We start from the raw sequence: 18,902 nt of genomic DNA, 5'->3' as shown, positions 1-18,902 counted from the left end.
ATGAAGGATATTGCCTAAGTTGACGCCATCGAGACCTTTGTTGGCAAAGGAAAGTTTAAGAAAAGATCTTTTCTCTTTTTCATCTTTTCCAATGCGAACTGGTTTGAAAAGTCTGTGACTTGCAATATCCGAAATAATAGCTGTAAGTTTGTATTGGTTTGAATGAGGGTTTGTAACCGTGGTTTCCAAACATAAATTGAACAGAGAATGAAGTTTTGAAAGGGGTAATGAATACAGTTTCGTGCGAATGTGATGAATACCTAACGGCTTTTGTATAAATGGCAGCAAGTCATTAAAAGAGACATCATGCAAAGTAGGTGATGTATAATGACGATGACCATGACTGCGTCTACGTCGAGGAGTAGAGTTGAAAATATTCATCACATTCACCGAGCTACAGGAAGGACTAGATAGAATACCTATACCATCAATTTTGTCATTGCAACCATATGGTGTCGCAGTTCCCAATTGTCGAATCCAGTAGTTCTCTTTTTGTCTACGGAGAGGCGTTGCAAGTTGAGGATTGTTAGTCTTGTGGTATATTTTTTCGATTATACGAACTTGTAAAAGAATTGGGAATAAACGAGCACTCAGGTAATCCCACATACAAAAACATATCATTTGACAAGGATGAGATTTTGGCGAATCATAAGTCCTTCATGGCTTCAATGAACATTGCATTGAACAACAAATCGGAGGACTTACCTTGTTTGTATTGGATACCCAAACTTCACTAAATTCCGTACAAACAACGGTACATTGCCGGCTCATCTGCATGTTCCACTAAAGAATTGTCTATTAGATTGACTAAAATTCTGTCCGCAGTGAAAGAGGGTCTTCAGAAATACTGTGAAACTGTGTACTCGCGTAGTGGTATTAACCAAATGGGGATTTTAAACACTCTAAAGAACTTCTGGATAATTTTAAATCTCGGTCTTTTTCTGAAATTAGTTCTATCAAAACATTTGATTTTTCAACCTTGTATACCACCATTCCCCATGTAAAATTGAAAAACCATCTAAAACAAATAATCCACAATGCTTTTCAACATAAAAATGGTAGCATACGCTATAAATTTATTACTTTAGGGTACCATAAGGCAATTTTTGTTAATAATGAACAAAAGGGTAAAACATGCTACACAGAGGAACAAGTGATCAGATTGCTGGAGTTTCTTATTGACAACATATTTGTTGAATTTGGAGGCAGACTTTTTCAACAAATTGTCGGCATTCCTATGGGAACGAACTGTGCGCCACTCCTTGCCGACCTCTTCTTATTTTCATATGAATCGGAGTTCTTTCAGACACTTGTCAAAAACAAGAAGATCAAAGAAGCAAGGTTAATTAATTTCACTTTCAGATATATTGATGATGTTCTTTCCATTAACAATCCGAACTTTTCTGATTGGGTTTAAATTAATATATCCACCAGAACTAGAAATTAAAGAAACAACAGACACGGCTTCCTCCGCCTCATTTTTAGACTTATACCTCGAATTTGACATACACAGTCATCTCAGTACCAGAATCTATGACAAACGAGACGATTTTAATTTTGAAATTATCAATTTCCCCCACCTTAGTAACAATATAACAACTTCACCTGCATATGAGATATACATTTCCCAACTTATTCGGTATTCAAGAGCTTGCAGCTCTTACTCGAACTTTGTTAAACGTCACCAGTGTCTGACCAGAAAGTTGATGAACCAGGGGTATGTCAAAGAACGTCTCGTCCTTTTTCTAAAAAAGTTCATCGGAAGGTACCAAGACCTTGTTGATAAATATTCCGTATCAACTTCACAAATAATACACAATGGTCTTGAAGTATAGATTCTGCGTATTGACGTTGTTTATCATCTTAAGAACGTGTTATAGTATTCTTTTACTTGTCTTTATTAATATTACTTTTACTGTTTAGTCTGTTTTTTGAGATATCCATTTGACGTGACTCTGTACTTATGTATCCCATCATACTTTGAACGACAAAATTATTTTATATTTTAATATTACTTTTACTGTTAAGTCTGTTTTTTGTGATATACATTTGACGTGACTCTGTACTTGTGTATCCCGTCATACTTTGAACCACAATATTATTTTATTTATTAATATTACTTTTACTGTTAAGTCTGTTTTTTGTGATATCCATTTTACGTGACTCTATACTTATGCATACCGTCATACTTTGAATGACAAAAATATTTTATGTCTACCTGTGCGAATTTCAAACGTGCGATTTTACGCCAGTACTTTAAACCTTCCATCCTTTATGGGTGGATTTTACGTAGATAAATATAATCGTATAATAACAAAGCAAAACGAGGATGTTAATTTGATGTATGCCTTTTTTGTGCTTCTTCGTTACATTTGTTTGTTTTTATAGTGATTAAGATGATAACACAATGTTGACTGCTGTACCCCTATTTTTGGCATTTTTACCTATTGTGTCTGTTTGTTTTGTTCACGCATCGTTGTCAATATAATGGAATTTGATGCGACTGTCATACAAGTGAGAGGTTTAGCTAGCTATAAAACCAGGTTCAATCCACCATTTTCTACATAAGAAAATGTCTGTACCAATTCAGGAATATGACAGTTGTTATCCATTTGGGGAATTTATTTTCTAAAGTTCAATCTTTGATAGGTTCTAAAAAAAATTGTCATTGACCCGCATTTTAACTTTAGAAACAAATAATGTGAAGTTTTGTTAATTTATCGCTACAATACAGGGACATAATCATATATGGGAGATGAATTTTAATGTAAAACTTTCCATAACACTTTTAAAAAAGCCAGATTTAACACATTCGTGTGTAAGATTATGAAAATCTTATTGATTCACACTGAATAGAAAATCATACTGTGACCTACATGTATTGATATTCGTTTTCGTGTTACATGTACATGTATCACTATTTCGTGCTCTCTTCGTGTCAGTTCTTAACTTTTTAACATTTATGTATACCTTTTACTCTGTCAAATGATCAACTAATAAAATACATGTGTATTCTTATATTTTATTGATTAACATCCGCGTACCTATCAATGGGGTCGAGTTGGCCGGGAAGGGTGGGGGGGGGGGGGGGGGGGGGTATATAATTAAATCCTGATTATCTGTTAAAAAATGTATTGCCATTCAAAAGAAAATTATTCTGAATATTTCATTCGATTCGATTAAATTGTTGAAAAAATAATCACTTTTCCGCGATAAAAATGTCATAACAAATAAAACAGCATCCCCTTCCATTAACTAAGTTGGTACAAGTAATAACTTACAAAGTGACTTGTATTTTTCATACACCGTTATCGGGTAGTAACAATTCATTTGTACCTTGCTTCATGCAGTTACAGCAATTTTTTCATTGTGTCTGGATAATGATTTCTAAAGTTTATATCTAGATTAATTAGTGAGTTTTATTTCGCATTCTCAATGAGCCGTAGGGCGTATTAAAACCTGAACGCATTAGAAAGGAATATCCCACTTTAGTATGGTCGGTAAAATAGGATGCTTTTTCTGCAAATCTTTGCAGAAAATAATATTTTTTTTACGGTATATAAGTCAGATAATGCATATTTTAAGGTTTTTCTTGTCGCAGAACACACCTAGGGGTGTCAGGATTGCCCAAAGAAAGACCTCCCTACGGTCGGTCTTTCATTTGATCAATCCTGACACCCTTCGGTGTGTTTTACGACAAGAAAAACCTTAAAATATGCATTATCTACAACTGGGAGGCTGGCATCATCATATCTGTCGTAAAGTTTTGTACTCAAAATATCGTCATTGTCTATTTCGATTTACATATTTCAGTGGCTACACAGTACATGTAAACATTATACGATCTCTATTTACAGGGATAGGCTCTAAGCGCTAAAAAACAAATACTGTTTACACATGGTTATAATGACAATACCTGTTATTTTCAACATCGTAATAAAACGTCAATATTCATCCCAAATCACATCAAATAACAATTCTAAAAGCATCAAATGTATTTGTGGGATAGAATAAATGTAATTTTATGATGATTTGTAATCCATCGTAGTATTTTATTGGCATGTATCAAATTAAAAATTAAATAATTTACTCTTAATATGCATATTAAAATCTGTGTCAGAGTGACAGTTTAAAGCTAACTGAAATGAATATGATTTGATGAAGCAATAATTGACATGACATTTTCAGATGCATTCTGAGTCAAATGCCAAAGGAAGACTTAACATGTGAATAATGATAGTAATGACGACAATACAAGAGATATAATCAAGTCTAGAAAATATATACAAATATATACTACATTGTAGATGTTATAAATTACGTGCAAATTTTGTTATCATAACAGATATTAATGTTAATTCTCTTTCAGATATATAGCAAATACACTAATTCGATATTCGGAAGATAAATTGCTCTCGGTAAGTTTGATTTCTCTTAGTTAATAATGAAAGCACTTCAGTTATATAGTATATAGACAATAATAGTGTATTGACTTGACATATCAACGATATATGGATAAGGCTTAGAAACGGGGAAATGCGAGGATCTGCCGAGCTTTTTCCCCGTTTTGGGCTGAATCCTTATATCGTTCATATGTCAGGTCAATAAAATATTATTGTCTTTATACTGCAATCTAGAAAAAAAAAAACATTTTTAATTGTTGTTTATTGTGTTATTGTTTTTATTTGATTTAAATATTGGGAAAAATCCCCCTTTTAAGGCCTCATATCTGGCGGAAAAATAAACAACACAATTAAATGAATATTACCTGTTGAAACAAATCGATGGTGAACGATTTTTTTTGAGTATGGACTAAACTATCAACAATAATGATTATTAGGTTTTAAACAAATATATTAACAAGGGAAATAAGTTTTTTTCAACAATTGCAAAAGAAATAATTTGAGTCGTTCCACGCTTCGTTGTACACATTGGAAACAAGGACAGGTTGAAGAGGTCATCATGGATAATTAAATATAGTTCCGGCTCCACTATTTAAATATTCATGAGGAAAAGTGATATCTGGTCAGTGACTGTATATGACATAGAAATATATAGTCAACGCATCTTGACTGCTCAAATAGAAAGAGTGCAGTATAAAGCTATTTTACTCCGATTACCGACTGGACTAAGAAGTACAGTGGTATTATTTTAGCAGGTATCTCTATATGAATTGGATTTTGAATAAAACAGCATATTCACCTGGTGAAATGGGATATTCACCGCGCTTAACGTCATACGCTTTTACATGTAACGTTACAGTGTATAATAAAATGATTGATGAACAATTTGTTTTGGTAATTATTTGTCATTAGGAATACTTTGTTTTCTCTCAGAATATTAAATAAAAATCTAATTGTTTGTTGAATACTTGAGACTGGAGACCATATGACAACTCCATAGTAAATGTCGTACCGCTGGTTGATAACTTATGATATTATAAATTTGTGTGGACTTCCCCATTTTTAATTTACCTTAGAGTTTGGCGGTGCTGTTATTCGTTTTTTCTAATGATAATTCTATACTAGGATCAGCAAAGCTTTATGTTTCTTGTGTATTTGTATAAGAAGATTATATTTTGCCAGTTTATACAAATCACTTTTGATTTGGTATTCCTTAGCCACAAAAATATATTTTTTGTATTATTTATCACTCTAAACATGTCAGCTGAACCTTTCCTAGATTCAAAGGAAATATTTATATTGAAAGAAAAATGTGCTTTTGAACTTTTCTCGTTCACATGAATATTTGAATTTTAACCACCCTTTCTACGAGTTTATTATATATAATAATGTAAAAGATTAGGTCTTAATTGATATAATTGTTGGACGTTTTGTTATGGCATACTATTGGCTTAACTATAAATTAAGTCATACACGTCCCAAATTTTTATATAATTTTTTTTCCATAATACACATTTGGACCGCCAATTCAAATATTGTGTCTCTCCCATAACGTATAAGATAGAACGTGATCCGTACATGTATTTTTGTGTTTTAATTAAATTTTTCAAGCATAAAAAATCTACTTACAAAAAGATTTTTTTTTACCTGTTCATGTGCCATATAAAGACAACAGTAGTACGTAGCTCAGTGTTAGAAATCAAATAACAGAAATACCGAATTCAAATAAAGATTTAAAACGGATAGTCCCTTTTTAAATGGCAAAAATCATAGTTCAAATACACCAAACAAGAACACCTGTAGTCGAATGTATTGGCTCTTCAACAGAACTTTGTCTCATCCATTTTTAATTTGAATTAAATAGTCTCTCTTAATTCTTTGTATGACACAAAGATTTAGTTAGGGAGTTTGGCTGTAGAAAACCTATTACAAACAGGATAACACATTCTTATTTTTACCATGAAGTTGTTGACCGAGGCGGTAAATTTAGATAGTAGCTGGATTAACCTTTCGATCATTTTCATAATTTTTTCTATAAAATTAAAAATGGAAATTTGGAATGTGTCATAGAGAGATCAACCTGACCAAAGGGCAGAAAACAAAAATGTGTCTTCTATATGGTTACCAATTCATTACGTAATTACATCTTTGAATATTGTTTTTATCAATAAATTAAAACCAAACTAAATATTATTGTTATACATATGTGTATATTCACGGTCCTACAATCTGTCGATAGCTTATTTTTTTGAATTCAACAAAACCATGTTTCGACTGTAAATGTCGTTTTCACCCAAAAGATGTTTTTGCTAGCTGTTATTGGCTTTGAACTAGCATTCAATAACTGCAAGTACTTTGAGATCTGTACTTTGTTTTTTGTGTTTTTGCGTTTTTGTTAGAGCTTTTTTATGCTTTGTATAGATACGATGTTTATAGTTTGTTTGTATGTTGTGCTATCACACAACTGTCCAAGCATAGAGGAGCATTTGGCGCCATCAAAGATGTATTCATACCCCCCCACCCAAAAAAGATTCTGTCTGTTCCTGTCCCAAGTCATGAGCCTGTAATTCAATGATTGTCACCTGTGGCTGTAAATAACATTTGTTCTTTTTTGTTTTATGTTTTGTTCTTAAATCAGGCCTTTAGTTTTTTTTCATTTAATTGGTTTTCATTTGTCACTTCATTTCGTGGCCTTTTATAGTTTACTATGCGATAACGGTTTTGACCAATCTTGCAAGTCGTACGCAGAAAATGTTTAACAAAAATTCCGACGCCAAGAAAAATTACAAAAAGTGCGAAGTCCATAAAAACTTAACTAAAGTTGTTAACTTCTACGTCATTTTGGTCTCTTGTGGAGAATGGCAATCATATCGCATCTTTTATTTTTATATTTTTATCAATGAAAGTTGCATTCCCCGTATACAACCTTTTCAATTTAACATTTTTACACCACCCATATTATAATCTTGATATAAAACATGTAAAAGGTCTGTTCACTCAGATAAATGCATATGATGTATTTGTTAAATTATATAGCATATTCTGGTCTTGACTAGGGATAAGAAAAAAATAATATTTAATTTAGATATGTCCAAAGTCCTAAAATTGGTAAATTTCCAAAGGTAGTGTGCACTCCTAAACATTCTTAATTAATTCGGTTCTTGTTCAGTCGATATATTTATCATCGTAGCAACCACATACAAAGGCTACAATTGTTTATTATTATCTGTTCCGCTCCATATAATATATATTTAATTTTCAATGAAATGATTTGAACACGTTGAAATTTAAATTAACCTCGAATGTTTTATCTTTTTTTTTTTTTTTTTTTTTATCTAATTCACATTTCGGCTATTTCATATATTTATCTGATGTATTGATGATAATGAAGGTACGCATATGAATAATTAAATGTGTATTAAAATGTTTTCAATAGGTTCGATAAAATATTTCCGTTTATCTGACAGAGCCATATTGATTTTAATTTTGGTCTTTAAAACACATTCGTTTTTAGTCATGCAAAATTTATGGCAAAATATTTCAAACATTTGGCTTAAACATGTCAGAGCAAATAATTATTAATTATTATGCATTATGTTTATTGCCCTAAAAATCAGTGAATTAAAACGATTTTAACACATATGAATACTAAAACGTATGTTTAAATGTTGCGTGTTTAAAGTCTGATTTAAATGTTTGACTTCATGTCAATAGAAAAGTATATTATATTGTAAAATCGAATTTTAAGACGTAAAGATGATAAATTCCTACAAGGGGACATATTTCTGCAAATGCCAAGGAAACGTTTGATCTGGACAAAATGTAAGGGAGTTCGCTTCTCAGTTTCAAAATAAATATCTAGGTCAATGTGCTTGTTTTCGAGATATTAGCCATTGAAATGTTGGCGGGAAAATGTTCTCTCTTGACTTTTCATAGCTTTATCATAGATAAGTTTAAGTTCTTAAAAACTATTAAAAAATAAATAAAATTTAATTTGACTTTTACAGATGGCTTATCATAAGACATGTAAAAGATTAATGAAAAGAAAAATAGGGGTCAATAGGCACTGTTTTTAAAGGCATACAAATGGATAAAACTAGAGGATTCCGAAAATCTGACAAAAATTCTAAAACATGACAAGCGAACATCCCTTAGAATGAATGAATGTAATATGAGGTAAACGTCTTAACAACCTACAACCAAATGACAAAATTATCAAAACTAGAGCAACACACAATCTTTATTTTATCAAATATAATGGATTATTTTACAAAGTATAATAGTGCTTTAAACTCGACAGAGTACATGCTGCATTTAAACTTTATTATTAAATTGGTCGATGTTTAACATCATCTTCATCCTTTCAAGTAAAATTTATTGTTGCAATAGTGAAAATAAGGAGTATGATGTTTCAGACAGGACATTGGATCGGGTTTTTTTGGGGGGACAAACTTCAAAAGAAAGTATAACGTATGTACCTCTAGGGATTTAAAATATATATTCTTATGGAATTCTGAACTTTGTGTTTGTTTGCAGACAGGATGGATGCGAATATAAATTCTACAGTAATGAATGTTACTAACTTTTCGGCAAACGACAATAAAGACATATTGTTGGCAGTGAGTATAATTTCTTATCATCAGTGTGCTACACAAAAAAAAAACAGTCCTCGAAAAAAGATGTAAGAGTACAAGTATATATCAATTCAATATATACTGTAATACAAACACAGCCATAAATTGGTTTGAAAAACTAGTGATTTTAAAAACATTTTAAAATGGTAATCTGATACAGCCATTTTGATTTAATCTGGCGCGTTGGATGTTATAAACATTTGTAAACTCGTTACTGTTTTACTGCTTGCTCCTCTGTCTCAAAATAACAAGCTTTTTAAAAGACCATTATAAATTGATAGTTTATAGATAAATAACGGTACTTGAAAAGCAGAAAACAATTATAGCTCCGTATCCTTGTTTTTAAGATATAGTCATATGAAAATTTGGAGGGAAATGATTCTCTCTAGACTTTTCATACATTTTATCATTGCCTCCTATTCTCTCTCAAAAACTATGAAAAAATGACAAGGATTTTATAAGATTTTCAAAAATGGCCTTTAAAAACTATATGTTATAAAATTATAAAAAGAAAAGTAATGGTTAGCAGTCAAATTTTTTATTAGCACTAAATGGATTAAACTAGAGGATTCCGAATATCTGACAAAAAGTCAAAAACAAGAGTAGCGAAAAACCTTAATGATATGTTTATGTTATATGATTTCCTGGCTGTAAATTGAGACCTTTTCAGGCATCGCGATGTAACACATAATAAATAATGTTTGCTGTCAATACACCTGATGATAAATTTATTTTTTTGCAGTATATAAACCATGTGTAAAGTCAATAAACCTCGCATGTAGTCAATCAAAGCCGTTCGCAGCTTATCCACACCTTTTGTGGTTAAAACAATCCGTTAACAGTCAATATATCTTGTTTGCAGTAAATAAATCCCGTCTACAGTCAACATGTTACGTGTGCAGTCAATACATTTCGTGTGCACCAGTTTGCAGTCAATAAACTCCGTTTGAGTCATTACACCTCATTTACAGTCACTACAACCGTTTGCGGACAATCCACGCAGATTGCAGTTAAAAAAAACCAATTAAAGTAATTACAGATCGTTTGCATCCTATGCACCGCTTCTGTAGTCAATGCAATCCGTTTGCAGTCAATAAACCCTTTTCTGCAGTTTAAGCATTCCGTGTGTAGTCAATAAATCCTATTTGTGGTTAATGCGCCGCATTTTCAGTCAATAAACCCGGTTTGCAACCAATACGACTAGACTTTTGTCAGTACATCAGGTTTGCAATGAATAAAACCATTTGCAGTCAATATACCCCGTTTGCAGTTTATGCACCCTGCTGCGGTCAATGCAGCCCGTGTCCAGTAAATATATCACTTTTGCGGTCACAACACCCTATTGTCAGTCAATACTACGGTAACCGATTGTAGTAAAAAAAATGCTTCAAACCAAAACGATTCATGCACTTTTAGACAATGTTGGTTTCTTTATTCCTTGCATAGGCAAATAAATGGCACAGATGTTTCTGGGGGGAAATATTGACAAAAAAAATGTATGAATAGATAATGTGATAACCTGACATTATTGATTTTACACCAAATAGCTAAATACTAAACAACAGAACTTACTAAATCATTGTTTATTAATTAGCTCAGATTTAAGTGACCGTTTATGTTAAATGATATATGTATGTCTGGCTGGGATTTACAAAATAAAGAATATTCGGCAAAAGTTGCAAAACATGGACAAAAATATAAAAAAAACAAAACAAAAAAATAGTGCAATAAAAATAAAGAATGAAGATGTTTAGTGGAAATGACAAGAAAAGTGGTTTTCAGTTCTTTTTTTTTTTAGATTTGTATATCTGGATGGATATGTGTAGCAGAAGGAATTTTGACAGTCCTTTTCAATGGTCTAGTAATCGTTTTGTTAGTGAGAAGGAATATTAGGTCAAATATGTCTTTTCTTTTGATAAACTTAGCTATTGCAGGTAAGAGTTAATAAATATTTATCTATTAACAATTATTATACTTCATGTCAAAATGCCAGATTTTGATTTGTTAATACATGGGATAGCGTAAATCATCTCCCTCTGATGATTTACGCTATCCCATACCATGGCAAATACTATATTACCCTTCACGGAGACGCTTGATCAATAGTGCGCTTTATAATATACGAATACGAATGGATTACCTTTTTCAGCTGTGATTGGCAAAACCTTTCAGAATTAAAGGTCTTCAGTGCTCTTTGACTTTGTACTTGATTTGGTCGCTTAAATTGTTTAATTTGTGCGTCACCGATGAGTCTATTGTCGTTTATAATTGTGTGACTTTTTGATGATTATTTAAGTAATCGGCATTGTCAAAATTGTCAATTCAACCATTATAGTTATTGACCTTATAAACATGATATATACATATACGCACTGTTATCGGGTTTATTTGTAAAATTGTATACCAATATTGTCAGCAAAGTACGATCTACAGGGCCAACGTTGAACTTTTATAGGAGGTAGTGGCCTTGAAAGCCGATTTTTACCAATGTTTGCATGTTTTGCAGAAGCCATTAGAGAAAGAGAGAACTTGTAAATAGCTAAGGTGTTTAGCACCACAAGATTTACATAAAGCCAATATAGCCGAATGTCAAACTATTCCTTATAGGATTAAAGACTTCTAAATGATAAACGTTTATCCACCTTTCCATTTTGAGCTCAACATTGAATAGATAGAGAGCAACAATTAAAAGCAAAAATATTTAGCATAATGAGATCTACAAATAATTTACATAGTCATAATTGTCAAGTGACTCATAGGAGTTATTACCCTTGAAAGGAGACTCCAATCGTATGTTCAAATATTTGCATCATACCATTTAATGTTAACAGTTGTAACAGATAGGGGTCATTTCCTTTCAGATTTGTCAGTTGCATTGCTGCACGACTTTCCAAGGGCAGTACAACAACATAATAACTGGACATACGGACGATTTTTATGTGTGTGCTTTATGTATACACAAGATGTCGCTCTGTTTGCTTCGACCTTTTTATTAGTATCACTGAGTGTTGATCGACTTGTAGCATTAGCTCGTCCACTATGGACAGGTAGACAGAAGATTTTAACACGATTCTGCATGGTATTAATTCCTTGGATAACAGCAATTTATCTCAGTACACCATTCTTGAAAAGTGGACTTTATCGCTACCGTGGACAAGTATGGTGTACTCCTTTCTTTGCGGGGATGTATGGAAAGGTTTGTACACTTAGTTATGCAACTATTGTATTCAACGTCAAAGTTAAGGTTCAACATTAAGGTTGTGAACTCAAATCCCACACGTGGCAGGTTTGATCAACTCAAATCTTAATTGACAATGATTGTCAGTTTTCAAAATTCTGAACACAAAAACCAAAATTGTGCATAACTGAGATAGAATTATATAGTGTCATTCGAATACATATCAATTAATTTTGTTTAGAGGTGTTATTCGGCGATTTTTCTTATACTTACACACGGAAATCGAATATATATGCAGCGCTGAATTTTCTTTATTCGATTGGCATATGAAAATTTGTAGAAATTGTCGTAGAGTATCATATGCCAGAATATATCTTATTTTTAAAATACTGGTAAGGTTTACAATTTTCAGATTTTGACCATTTCAGTGAAACAAATACATTTAAAATTGAGCTTACATCTTTCTTCGAAAGAAAAATAAGTTTTCAAAACAGCATTTTACACCTCACCTCACATCGTTTTCTTATTTTCACAAGCCGCTTATAAAGTTACATACATGTTGTTTTAGGTATGGCTGCCAATACGATCGGCATTGTTAGTGATAATTCCAGGTGTTGTCATGGTTACCATTTACGGTTACATTGCATATATCATTCGGGTCAGAAAGAAAAATGGTTACATAGCTACAGACAGTGAAGCACCAGGTACATTGTTATAATTATCCTGAATAACAGACCGGTAGAACATCACTCATTAAAAGTTGCTACTCTTTTTGTGGTAGAATTACTCGATCATTCATTATCTAAAAATAATTTTAAGCAATAAAATTAAAACAACACTTTATATATTTCATGCGTCCAAAGCGCTTTTCCTGATTAACCTTCATCAGGAACTCTCAGAGCTGAATATATGAAAGCCAAGAATGTATAGGAACCAAAAAAGTCGAATATTTATATAACCAAAAAGCACCTAAAAAATCCATCTAAGGTCAACTTTGCCTGAGAAATTTGAAACCTTAGTGTCTAACAATTCAAAAATGTATTAACAGACAATTTAGCAAAGTAGGAATTTTTGTGACCATCAATAAGAAATGCGTATCTACGGTTCCTTATTTGTGAAGAAAAGCACTACTTAATCAGAAGATGTAGCCGATCTTTCATAATTGAGCATGAAGAATAGTAATGTAGAGTGTAGAAAAATCTTTCTTTTCATATTATAACATACGGTTATGATTGTGATCAAAGATTTCGAGGCAGATCTTGAGTGATTTTAAGAACTCACATCTAATTGACACCGCCGGTTGAGTAAACCTCATAACAATATGATCAAAAGGAGGATTGTATTTGTATAGGAACGATGGAGAAATAAAACGGATGCAGTTAATTGGTATATAATTAAGATATCTTTATATTTATACAAAAGGTCTTAATGATTTTACGAATGTTAAGAGTAATTTAAGTGCTGACCAACTCACTCACAAATTGAAATAAATAAATTTGGTGTATTTACTGTCTTCTGATTGGTTAAAAGTATTACCTTTATTTTCAATGTTGTCAATTTTTATGGCAACACGCCCACTCTGGCGTTGTGTATTCATACGCTAACATGTGTGTACGTTGTTATTGTTAATATAAATAATATAAAAAGCTCTTTGAGCCTTATTTTTGATAGAGATTCATTTATAATGAATGGCTATTATTTATTTTGAATTTATTGAACCATAAAATTAATTTTTGACTCTTCACATTTTACATAATCCGCTTCGCGATTATTCAATGTGAAGAGTCAAAAATTAATTTTATGATTCATTAAATTCAAAATAAATAATAGCCATTCATTAATCAGATTGCACATTCCTCAGTTTATAGGTGGGTTGTCAAAGTTTACATATTACATTAAACTAGCTTTACTGTGGATTCATTTTTATTCGTTGTATACTAATTTTCGGGGGTTTCGTGGGTACAAGTGAACCACGCATTCAAATGTTCAACGAATTACAATTTTTTCATAGGCTTTGTATGCAGAGATTGCTTAAACCACAAAATCAAATATCCAACAAAATGCAAATTGTTCTCAATACGAAAATTGATACCCACGAAAATAAATGAATCCTCAGTATTTAGTTCTTGAATAAGTCGTTTCAATCATCAGTAAACTCCTTCAAAATAACCTTTAGTTATATGATAACTTTGTAATATTTATTTTAGATGCTTTAAGAACAAATCAGTCTCGAGCATTGGGTAATGCAATGAAAAGAAGTATACTCATAACGTTTGTTGTAGGAATTGGTAGGTATTTAAGTAGTGTCAAATGGATCATTTTTGTACCATCGATTTTGTTTAAACAAAACTTCTATTCCTGACTGTTTGCATAAATTGTCTGGGTAGACCACCGTCATTTTATATCTGACTTGGTACACTTAGTTTTGAATTCCTTAATGTAAGCTTGCACAATAAACGGGTTATTACGCAAAGGAGTGATGCAAGCGACATGTTGTCTATAACGGCATTCATTGCGTTAGAAATTGAAGTCCGTTTTAACTTCATCGCGAATGAGCAGTTCGAATGTTGTAAACAGTGATTTGTTTGTATTTGCCAAAATCGTCAAAATTTCAAAATTAAACATGTTAAAGCAATTCTAAAGATTCAAAATTTAAAACATTTCAACAAAAGTACCAGACATTATAAAAAAATATTTTTTGGTGATCGGATAAAGCCATTTCGTGTAATATTATTTTCGCCTTTCATATTCTATAAGGCGAAAAAGCGAAGTCGAAAAAGAAAAACGTGAAACGGCTTCACTTCTCATTTTGCCTTAGTCGACTTCGCGTTTTTGCCCAATATAATATGAAAGTCGAAAACGCAAAATGACCTTATCCATCTACTTTATATATACCTATGAAAACAGGGGTATATATGTGTAGATTATTCGTTATTCAAACCACTCCATTGACTTAACTGTCCATATTTTTGTTACTTTGTGTCTAGCTATGTTAAAAAATATCCTTAACAATCTAAACATCTAAATTCCTTTTAACATCATAACATAATATATTTTTACATGTTCCTTTTGCAAACTAACTTTCTGTTTATTATGTTGTTATCATGTAACTCAAAACCTGATGGACATGCATTACTTTTACGACAAATGATCTTGAAAGGAAACCAGGAGTTTGTGCTCACGTAAAATGGTATCAGTTACCAAATCAGGTTATTGGGGTCATGTGTTGTATTTCCTTATTTGTAGTCTGAGTTCATGGTTGGTGGTTGATGGTTAGTGATAATTGTGGTCTATTTCGTTCGTTCAATATTGTTTTATTGCACCTGTTATCCTTTTTGTGTTTGTTAAATATATATATTTATGTTCAAATACTCCATGTAAGTCTTATGTTTTTAATTTAACAAATACGAAATATATTTCTTGTATTTCATTTTGTTCATCTCGTACCATTAATAAAAGAGATGTGGAAGATACCAATAGATATAAGAAGATGTGGTATGAGTGCCAATGAGACAACTCTCCATCATAGTCATAATTTGTAAAAGAAAAACCATTATAGGTGAAAGTACGGTCTTCAACACGGAGCCTTGGCTCACACTGAACAGTGAGCTATAAAGGGCCTAAAAAATTACTAGTGTAAAACCATTCAAACTGGAAAACCAACTTTCTAATCTATATTAAAAAACGAGAAACGAGAAACACTTATGAACCACATCAACAAACGACAACTACTGAACATTAGATTCCTGACTTAGGACAGGTGCAAACAAATGCAGCGTGTTTAAACGTTTAAATAGGTACCAACCTTCATCCTTACACGAAACAATAGTGTAACATCCCAACATAGAAAGACACACTATAAAATATCAATTGCAATGGTTTAACTCAGTCAAACGACATATAAACACAAGTGAACATACTCTGCACGTTACGTTCTAAATTGAAGTGGGTGAATTGGTGGTCTGACACCTGTGTGTCTTAATTTGATAGCAACAACCTTATTTTTTCAGCTTTCATCTTATGTTGGCTCCCATCATCACTGGCGACATACACAAACTTGGTATCTGTAAAAAGTCTTGGAGGAGCCTTCTACATAATGACAGCTCTGTCTCCACTAAACAGCTTAATAAACCCAATCATTGTTCTTTCAATAAACCATAGGATGTTTAGACCAAGACGAAAAAACACTTTGTCAACTAAACTCACGTTGACAACGTCATTAAAAAGCCTAGGTCGTACAAGGCGTCCATATGTGAACGCATAATATCAAATTATAAACAGAACACAATGTGTTATTGAGTGTTATAGCACTTTCATATTTTTTTTTTTTTTTTTTTTTTTGTAATTTACTAAAATTGTTATTTATTGTTATATATTGTCAGATTAATATATTTCCTAGCAAACATTGTGGAAGGCCTTAAAATCTGCAATGATATTACTATCTTACTAGAATATGAAATGTTTAAGTATTTTTTTATTAATGATTTTATACATTTATGTTGTTATGTGTCCTGGATGTATACATTTGTTTGAACTTCAAACTAGACTTGTTATGAATGAGTTATTATCTTTAAAAAAGAATCTATAATTATTATTAAAATCATTTGTATTATTCTATATAATATTTAATATCATTACTATAACAAGACATACTCAAGTGGTTCCGATGATTCTTATATTTAGAACTTTAAAACTTGTACAATTAAGTTTAATCACGATTAAAGAAGTTCAAAATATGGCGTAAAAAATTGTTTCATCAAGGTATCTATGCTGAGTTTATTTTAACCGCTTGGGTCGATGCTACAACTGGTGGACTTCTAATTCTTCACAACAAAAACTGTACAGCATTTCCTTACGCAAGGTCTCAGTCATTCAATTTTACACAGCGAAAAGACAAGCAACAGTAACAAAACACTACCTAAAATGAATAAAGTCAACAGTAGTAAACCGCAGACACCTCCCATGAATTTACGAGAGCACGCCAGGACACCACAAACGAAACATAAACTGCGCGCCAAATGCATGGATAAAAAAAAAGTGACGTATATTTTGTGACGTATATATAATCACTGGTAAATTTCTAAAAATGAAATTGATTTGTTTTATTTATAGATACGCACGACAATATTAAATTAGGATTGAGTTTATAATGGTGTTATTTTATGTGTACAAAACTATGTATAAACAAAAAAAAATCATGTGCATATAGTTACTTTAAACTTAAAATCATATAAATAAAGTAGCTCAAAATTATCCACCGGATCTACACGTATAAGAAAGTAACGTATAGTGTGAACATGCACGAGCATAACGTATCAAGATATTGAAATATGTAAACACCATACGACTGAGCAGAGTGTATGTTGCTGCTGAGAAATGGAAAATTGATAATTTTGAAGTTGAAATCATCCCGTATGTCATAGGTTTTAGGTTTTTTGTAAAGACTGTGCAACACGAACTCAGGGTCAACTCAAGTGCCACCTAAGGAACAAGCAGTTTCTACTCCACATGTGGCAATCTTCATGTTAATCAATGAAAGGGGAAAACGGAGATACTGTGGAATCATTTATTTTTGTGTGTACCAATTTTCGTGGATTTCGAAAAAAACTTGCCTTTTCGTGGATTCGTGGATTTCAAGGTTTTGCCCAAGTCTGCATATAACGTGATAGAAATTTGTATTTCGTTGAACATTTGAATTCGTAGTGCAACAATCTGAAGTCGTGTGACACAAATTATTCAAACAAATCATGTCTTCCAGATCGGTCTAACAAGTTTTGATGGCGTTCGTAAAATTTTTAAAAGGATGATTTTAACGTTACCATTTAGAACCATTGATGCAATAGAATCCTTTTAAGTAGTAACTTTATAAAAAGGTAGTCATGATAGTATATGCAAGCCCACACAGTACCTATTACTGGGAAATTTTATCAATGCAACTTTCCACCAAAGTCAAAATGACGTGATTTATATGAATTCCAAAAGATAAAATTCAACACTTAAAATTAGACCACTTTATTGCAATTACTTTTTAATTCAAGTTCTTGTGGTAAACTTATAATATGTACTATACATTTCGTGTTCATCCATTGTATATATACCCTAATTTAAAAAAAAAAAACTTATATATCTGAAATTAAATGTGGATATTGACATAGCTTGCCTAATGAAATAATCAACCTATAAAGATAATGCTACAATCAGGCGCTATGTGTTTAACTGTGACTTAATACGGTGCAAATGTTGTAAAAAACCTCAAGAAAACATAACAAAATAACTTTTACAATCAATGGTGAAGTAATGACATAAGAGTAATAATTCTTCCGGCAATTAAGGTGAAAAAAAACTTCAGTAACCAACCTGATTGAAATTTATTTTTGAACCACAATTAAACATTTTTGCTAATTACGCCTACAAGTACAATTAAGGAAATACATAAGAATGACATAAGATAACATTCCAAACCTCAATCCCGTTCACTTTTCCCAAATGTGACCTACCGAATTAGACTTATAACGTTAACCGGGTTTTGTTATAGCATGAGTAACACAACATGTAAAGCAGGATCTGCTTACCCTTCCAAAGCACCTGAGATAGCCGCCAGGTTTTGGTGGGGTTCGTGCTGCTTAGTTTTCCATGCTGTGTTTTGTGAAAAATTGTTTGTCTACTGGGTTTTATTTTTTTATTTTT

At 31.9% G+C, this 18,902-nt stretch overlaps 1 protein-coding gene across 1 annotated transcript; it reads left to right on the top strand.

The window, feature by feature from the left end:
- Positions 1 to 4,320: 4,320 nt before the first annotated feature.
- Positions 4,321 to 16,568, top strand: LOC127718078 (vasopressin V1b receptor-like). Its single transcript, XM_052223979.1, has 7 exons — positions 4,321 to 4,418; positions 8,940 to 9,022; positions 10,836 to 10,971; positions 11,899 to 12,233; positions 12,784 to 12,919; positions 14,423 to 14,503; positions 16,226 to 16,568. The coding sequence occupies exons 2-7, from the start codon at positions 8,945 to 8,947 to the stop codon at positions 16,477 to 16,479; spliced, it is 1,020 nt and encodes a 339-aa protein (XP_052079939.1). The 5' UTR covers positions 4,321 to 4,418; positions 8,940 to 8,944; the 3' UTR covers positions 16,480 to 16,568.
- The last annotated feature ends 2,334 nt before the right edge of the window (positions 16,569 to 18,902 follow it).

The sequence above is a fragment of the Mytilus californianus genome, unplaced genomic scaffold (genome assembly GCF_021869535.1).
Source record: "Mytilus californianus isolate M0D057914Y unplaced genomic scaffold, xbMytCali1.0.p SCAF_10, whole genome shotgun sequence".
NCBI lineage: Eukaryota > Metazoa > Mollusca > Bivalvia > Mytilida > Mytilidae > Mytilus > Mytilus californianus.
Note: the sequence above shows the minus strand (reverse complement) of the source record. Positions and strands in the feature narration are given on the sequence as shown.